The 7,977-nt window shown below is 46.2% G+C and overlaps 1 protein-coding gene across 1 annotated transcript; it reads left to right on the forward strand.

Annotated features, from left to right (window-relative positions):
- Positions 1–2,081: 2,081 nt before the first annotated feature.
- Positions 2,082–5,574, forward strand: trhrb (thyrotropin-releasing hormone receptor b). Its single transcript, XM_055055126.1, has 2 exons — positions 2,082–3,049; positions 4,256–5,574. Exons 1-2 carry the CDS (start codon positions 2,261–2,263, stop codon positions 4,721–4,723), a joined length of 1,257 nt encoding a protein of 418 aa, XP_054911101.1. The 5' UTR covers positions 2,082–2,260; the 3' UTR covers positions 4,724–5,574.
- The last annotated feature ends 2,403 nt before the right edge of the window (positions 5,575–7,977 follow it).

Raw genomic sequence — 7,977 nt, forward strand, 5'->3', positions numbered from 1 at the left:
GTGGATTCATATTGAAACAAGATGATGACGGTTATGGATGATGGTGGTGATGATGATGATAATGATGGTTATGGTGATGATGATGATGATGATGATGATGATGATGATGATCGTGTTGATGATGGTAGTAATGATGATAATGATGGTTACGGTGATGAATGATGGTGTTGATGATGATGATGATGATGATGGTTGTGGTGATGATGGTGATGATGATGGTGGTTATGTAACGCCCCTCCTCCACCTGTTACCAGAGACTCAGAGCTTCTTGTGAAGCTGAGAGTTGGCAGAACCGGAACCGAACTCGGCCCGGTTCCTGCAGAATCTTCTGCACAGTTGGTGAGGAGGAGAGTTTCCCGCCTCCGCAGCTCGGGGGGGAGGAAGAGGAGCGATGAAGGCCGGTTCTTCTCAGCTCTTTGTTCGGGTAATAATCAGTTAAATGCGTTGCCTGGGAAACCAGCCCTAACTTTAACCTTCACAGCGCAGCAGGTTGAACCACCGTGATGAAGATGATGATGATGATGGTGATGAAGAAGATGATGATGATGGAGAACAGAAACTTTAATTAGTAAAACATATCATCTGACTCAAGGTTCAGTTTTCTGACACATATGGAGAGAAATTTGTTCCAATATTATTGTCAGCAAAGAACCTGTTTAAAAATGCATTTCAAAAATTAATCTTTGAAAAACTCAATCAAATTATACATTTTGAGTGAAATTAATCTTTGCAACAGTTTAACTTGTGACAAAGCGGTGACCTGTCCAGGGTGACCCCGCCTCTCGGCACCAGAACCTCTCGGCACCAGAACCTCCTGACCCGACCAGGGACAGGGTGGAACAAACTGGATGGATGGATAAATGCAACAGTTTAACTTACCGTATTTTCCGGACTATAAGTCCCATTTTTTGGGGGAAATTTATTTGATAAAATCCAACACCGAGAACAGACAAGTCATCTTGAAAAGTAATTTAAAATAAAAATAGAATACAGGTAACAACAGGCTGAATAATTGTACCGTATGATAATGTTACATGACAAACAATAATCTGACAATGTGCCTGGTATGTTAACATTTTAAGAGTTATTCAGATAATTATAGCATAAATAACATGCTAACAAGTTTACCAAAGCATCTGTGTCTCCAAATCACTAAACGCAATGAACTCTTCATCTTCAGTGTCACTTATAAACAGCTCTGCTAACTCCAAAGGTAGAATAACAGGCCGAGAGCGCCCTCTTGTGGGTTAGTGTGAAAATAACATGTGATATGATATAATAATGTGTTAATAATTTCATAAGTCGCACCACTGGCCAAACTATGAAAAGACCTGCAACTTATAGTCCGAAAAATATGGTATATTTATGCAGTTTGTTAGTTTTTCAGATTTTTTTAAAAGGCGTTTTATGAATTTCATCCTTTTCTATGGAAGCCTGTTTCTGCTACTCTGATAAAAAATAATCTCATTATATTGAGATCAATGAGCTATATCTCATTATGAGATGATAATAATAATATCTCACTGTAATGAGGCCTTTTTCAGTCAGAGTGGCAGAAACGGGCTTCCATACTTTTCCGATTTTGTTTTACAGATTCTGTTCCTCACTTTGGGGGCGGGACTTCCGGGAATTCATCTGACCAGTCGTCAATAACAAGCGTTTCAATTGGTCAGCTTGGACACAAAGTTTTTTTTCTGATCGTTCATTCGCCTCTGAAAGCTTATTTTCACTGAATCTATGGGACAAAATCCTCTCCATAAAGATTCAACATTTATTTTATCTTCTGATAAACTGTCGAAACATAACTCAGAGAAAATGACCATAAACTCTTAACAGTTTCTTCCAGGATCAAACCTGAGCTGGAAAGCAAGTAAACTTTATTCATGCTGCAGTTTTTACATGTCAGAGGATAACATGGCAGATATGACATAAAACATATCTGACATAAAACCCTTCACTGCCTGCCGCTGCGCTGCAGGCAGTGAAGGGTTAATCCCAGCTCTGCGTAGGAGAGCGCGTGCCAAACGGTACAAAACCCAAAGCGCCATCTGTCCCACACACACTCGGTTCTGGCGCCGCGTTTTACGCACAACAGCACCGCGCCGGGCTGCGGGTGATCAGCTGCGGGAAGCTGCGGGAAGCTGCGGGTGATCAGCTGCGGGTGATCAGCTCCTGTCAGATTTGATCAGGTTCAGAGTTTGATCAGGTTCGGTGGTCCTGCTGCGCTCCTCGCTGGCGCGTTTAGGGAATCAGAGGAAGGATGGAGAACTCCTCCTCGTCTCCTCCGGACCTGGACCAGAACCAGAGCCGGACCTGGACGGACCACAGCGTCCAGTTCAAGGTTGTGAGCAGCGTGCTGCTGCTCCTCATCTGCGCGCTGGGCATCGTGGGGAACGTGATGGTGATCCTGGTGGTGCTCATCACCCGGCACATGCGCACTCCGACCAACTGCTATCTGGTGAGCCTGGCGGTGGCCGACCTGATGGTCCTGACGGCCGCCGGGCTGCCCGCCATCCCGGACAGCCTGTTCGCCTCCTGGGTGTTCGGCCGCTGCGGCTGCCTGCTCATCACCTACCTGCAGTACCTGGGCATCAACGCGTCCTCGTGCTCCATCACCGCCTTCACCATCGAGCGCTACATCGCCATCTGCCACCCGATCAAGGCCCAGTTCCTGTGCACGCTGTCCCGGGCCAAGAGGATCATCCTGCTGGTCTGGGTCTGCACCTCCACCTACTGCGTCATGTGGTTCTACCTGTCCGACATCGAGCTGCAGGTGTTCGCCAACGTCACCGTCGTGACGTGCGGCTACCGGGTCCCCAGGAAGTTCTACCTGCCCATTTACTTCTTCGACTTCAGCGTCTTCTTCGTGCTGCCGCTGCTGCTGTCCGCGGTTCTGTACGGCCTGATCGCCAGGATCCTGTTCCTCAACCCGCTGCCCTCTGACCCCAAAGGCGGCGGGAAGCGCGAGGCGGCCTCCGCCAGCAACAACCAGCGCAGCAGCTGCAAGAACGCGCGACACTCCAGCTCCACCGCGACGTCACGCAGACAGGTGAGCCCCGCACAAAGATGTTTGGTTTCATATGAAAATGTCCAAAAGAGACTGAACTGATTGATAAGAATCAATGTAGAAAAATGAAAAATGATTTTTCTACATTTTCTTGAAATGTTCTTTATGGTTTTGTTGGTTTTGCTGCTGGAGGGCAGAAAATAACCCAAAACCAGCAATGAGCTGAGAGAAGCTGCTGGGAGGAAATGACGTCATGTCCTCAGCTGAACCCTGAACATTCCAGGTCAAGGTTCAGAAACACAGACCTTCTGCCTGAGGTCTGCACTTTGACTAGGCCATGGCAGCACTTTGATTCTTTTCTTTTTCAGCCGTTCTGTGGCAGATTAGTTTGTGGTTATGATCCTGTTGATGACCCAGTTTGGACCCAGCATCAGTTGAAGGACAGATGGATTCACATCTGACTGAAGGCTCTGGTCCCCAGAGAAGGTTTGGGTCCAATCAGCTGACAGGGACCAATCAGTGAGTCTGTTTGCTTTTCATCAAGTCAAACTCCATCAGCATGAAGAGAATCTTCATCCTTTAGGAAGAACTGAAGGAAAAGCCTCTCTGGAAACAAGATGGCGGCACTCTGGACCGATGAGCCCGAAGTGGAGACGATGGACCAAGATGGACGGAACCAAATCACTTCTAAAACTTTAAATAGATCAAATGCAGCAGAATCAGAAAGTGAGGACTTTTTAATGGTTCCTCTAATATTAATATGAATAATAAGTTTAGCAGTTAAGACTGTGAACTATGTGCTTAGTCTTGGTTAGTCTTGGTTAGTCTTGGTTAGTCTTGGTTAGTCTTGGTTAGTTGATTTCAGTGCCAGCTTCTAGTCTCCATTACAACTATGACGACCATTTTGAAAAACTTGATGTCCACCAGAAAAAGGAAGATAAAAATAATAAGTATGATTTCTGCGGTTGAAAATACGTAGGCTGTGACTTCACACCAAGCACTAATTCATCTGGTGATTTTATAGCATGACAATCGTGGCAGCCATCAAATCAAAAAAATGATCAGAGTATGATTTCTATGGGTCCAATTATGTATGATTTGACACAACAATATTAATATGTGATAAATACTGGCACATTAAAGCAAAACTACACTAAAAATAGCATCCATTTTGAATTTTTCAACAGTTTGTTTTTCAAAAAACCTTGGATCATTTGAGCGTTTCTGTCCTTCGTCTCATGGCTGCAGGTGACGAAGATGCTGGCGGTGGTGGTGATCCTTTTCGCCGTGCTCTGGATGCCGTATCGCACCCTGGTGGTGGTCAACTCCTTCCTGGACCAGCCCTACCTGGACAACTGGTTCCTCCTTTTCTGCAAGATCTGCATCTACCTGAACAGCGCCATCAACCCGGTCATCTACAACGCCATGTCTCAGAAGTTTCGCGCCGCTTTCCGTAAGATCTGCCGCTGCGGGGCGAAGGGCTCAGACAAAGCGGCGGCGTACAGCGTGGCGCTCACCTACAGCGCCGTCAAGGACACTTCACTGGTGGAAAGCACAGATCACTTCACCACAGAGCTGGAGGAGCTGACAGTCACAGACGAGCTGCTGGCGGAGCAGAAGGTCACGTTCTCCAACTCATGTGGATGTGCAAAGGTGAACTTTGGTCACGACTGGTTGGAGGCCAGCGAGGCGACTGGTGAGTCTCCTGAGGACTAAAGACCTCCAAAGTGTTGCCTAATGGACTCCCTTAAGTGGGAATATTGTTTCCTGAGTGCCTGCTGACCTTTTGAAAGCCAGGCTGCTGCAGGTACAGATGTAAACACAGATCGCAGCCAGTGGAGCGCAATGAGAGCCTCTGAGGCTCAAAGCCAAACATGTTAGCCGAGAGCGACGGCAGACATTATAAAGCCACAAACAACCCGACAGATAAGCGCTGCCATTACGCAGCTGTTACCATCGTATCTGAGACCGGTCCGTGCAAGGTGTTTGAGTCAACACGGCCAGACTGGGAGCAAAAACACCTTCCCCACTGCAAACATGCCCCAGCTCTCACATTTATGATCTCTGCAGCTGAGACAGCAGCAAGTCACGCTCACACCTTCACACGGCATCCCACATAAAGACAAGGATCCGGAAGGAGACGCCTTCGCTTTCACCGGCAGGGTGCAGGACAGCAGAGCCACCGCGGTTTGAGCCACGCAACCAAAACCCACCGGGGTCAGCACCATTCAGAGGAGCCAGACATCCAGCAGCTGGGGACCAAAGGAACCTCTGACCTCCAGAGATCCCATCAGAACTGGCTCTCCACGTTCTGGACGGGTTTCCTGGTCGGTCACGGCAGGAGCGGAACCAGCTGGTATTTACCGAGCTGCACCAGATTCAGATGCTCGTGTTTCATGAAGCATTTGCTGCGATTATTGGGATTATTTGTATTTCTGAAGCTGCTTTTCATGATCATTATTATCACAGATTTAGTGTTGTGATTTTGTAAAGTTCTGCTTCTCTTACCGTATTGTAATAATGGATTGATCCTAAATTAATTTGTACATTTCGTCTTCATACTTGAAATAAAGTTTTTGAGCGCAGATTTATTGTTTCTGTTATTAAGCTTCTTTCTTCATATTCATTTTTATTTTCCGTTCCCTGAAAACTTCAGTCAGGAAAAAGCAGCTGTGGTTTGGAGGAACACGTGACGAAGGCAAACGGACAGGAAGTCGGATTTTTCCCGACTTCCTCCCAGATTTGAACCCAATCCCAGCCTGGCACAGATCCAGGAACGTCAAGTTCAGGCTGCGACAGAACCAACAAGTCCAGTTCAGCTCCCAGTTATTAAATAACAAAATAATCAAATTTCAAATCAGCTGCTGCTGCTACCTAGCTGGCAACCATGTTAACCAACGAGCTAGCCAGCTAACTAGCTAATGGAGCGACAAGGCAACTTTCTGTTGAAGAATTTCTCATTTTGGTCCAAATGGTGATTTAATTTGTTTTTCGGTCATTAACCAACAAAAACACCCAACAAGCTGAATAACCAAATTCTCTCCAATCGGACAGACACTCGGAAAGTTCTGGCTCTTTAGTTCTGGGTCAGAACAAGAACAGGAAGAGTTTCTGCCTTTGACTTTCAAAATAAAGCTCTGGTGAATAAGAGTGCAGCTCTGTCCTACTGAAGGCCGAGTCATTCTCCTCCAGAACCACAAATCTACAGGAACCAGAACTTCTAGGAAGTATCCACCTCTCTTCTGGTTCTGCCCAGAATCCGGGTCCAAATGACCCGTTACTGAATAAATTGCTTTTCTTGTTGGGATCTGGAGTTGCTTAGTTTGGTTTAGCATTGTTTTCCACTTCTGTTTCTTCCTTGGCACTTCTAGTTATTTTTGGGTGAGGGTTGGAGTTTTTTTATTAGTTTTTGGCAAATAAAAACTTTTTCTCTGGAGTCAGTACATTTCCTGTTATTCTGTCCTGTCACTTCCTGTCTCCTGCAGCCACCAGCCAGGTTTTTACACCTTCCCAGTATTTAAGCTCCTCTGTCTGTCACAGCCGTCTTATTACCTGCATCCCTCCCTGTATCCCTGCATCTCCCATCCCATTTGTGCCTCCAGTTTCATTTTGGGATTTTTCTTGTTTCCTGAACTCTTGATTTTGAAAGTGGACTTAGTCATTTTTCTTTATAAAATTCTCAAAACCATCTGATGTCTCTGGCCTGCAGCATTTGGGTCGACTCAACTTTGACACCAAGACATTGATCCGGGTCAAACCGAGAGACCTGGAAGTTTGTTCTGGTGGATGAAACCATGAAACTAATAATAATAATAATAATAATGGCTGACAGCGGGTAATGATGGTTTATCCTCTGCAGGTTAATAACACCTTCAGGACCAACGCGAGCAGAACCGGCTCAGCACAGTTGGACCGGGTCCATGACAGTTCTGATCTCAATGGAGGAGCAGCGATGCCGCGTTCTGGTTCTGTTTCACCGGGTCGGACTCATTAGGCAACAAACCGGAGAGGAGCAGTAATTACAGTTCTGCTGCGGCGGAGTACGGTGGCTCGGCAGGTCCAGTGATGATCTCTCATGGAGGAGAAAATAAAAGTTTACAAAAGCTGCAAAACGCTGAGGAGGAGGAGGGAGTTTTCTGTCTGTCAGAGAAAACAGAACAAACACAACAAAACTTCCATTTCCCCCACAAACTGCTGTTGTGTAATCAGGGCCTAAATCATCCTCACACTGAACTGATTCTACAGTGAGACGAAGCTGCAGGGAATCAAAGAGCGACCGGCCCGCCGTTTCCACAAAGATTGTTTTTATTTAAAATGCATTTAAAAGAAAAACAGACTGTTCAGAAACGTACCAGCTGCCGGTCAGAGCCATGCCGTTTCCAGTTAGGGGCAAACCGCCCAGGGCGGCAGCTTGTGGGGGCTTCATGCTCCCGACAATATTGGGCAAAGTTTGGTGAGTTTTTGAACTCGGACACCAAACCTGCAAAAATTGATATGCAGGCAGAAACATGAGGCCTGGGCAGCAATTTGCAGCATTTTGGAGCAGTGTTGGATCTATTACCCAACACTCTCACTGGACATTTATAAGGACACAGGGAGACGGTTAAATTTTCTTATGCAATCTTCCAATTGAATGAAGAACTCTGCCCAGAGACATCCTGTTGTCTCTGTCTCTGGACCAGTTCTAACCTGCTTCTCTGCTACTGCAGATTTTATTACAATGAGGCTTAATTACAAACATTTGCATAGAAGAAGTGGCAAACACAATACACATTCTCAAGATTGTGTCTTTGCATCACCTGAGCTTACAGTTGTTTGTTGTCTCTGGACCATAAAACTAGAGTTTCTGGGGACATCTAGCCTTTGATCCGCTCTCCTGCTTGGTGTCACCTCTTTACCCCTGGTTGGCATCTGTGGTCCTTTTGACTGCAGGCATCTTGCTCCGTTCCCGGGATTCTCTGGTTCAATTC

The sequence above is a fragment of the Poeciliopsis prolifica genome, unplaced genomic scaffold (genome assembly GCF_027474105.1).
Source record: "Poeciliopsis prolifica strain line A6 unplaced genomic scaffold, Auburn_PproV2 SCAFFOLD041, whole genome shotgun sequence".
NCBI classification, from domain to species: domain Eukaryota; kingdom Metazoa; phylum Chordata; class Actinopteri; order Cyprinodontiformes; family Poeciliidae; genus Poeciliopsis; species Poeciliopsis prolifica.

Excerpts from the sequence above, each read along its gene's own strand:
- trhrb (XM_055055126.1), top strand. The coding sequence starts at position 2,261 with ATGGAGAACTCCTCCTCGTCTCCTCCGGACCTGGACCAGAACCAGAGC. Across the intron at positions 3,050-4,255 it reads CCGCGACGTCACGCAGACAG|GTGACGAAGATGCTGGCGGT; the intron begins GTGAGCCCCGCA and ends TCATGGCTGCAG.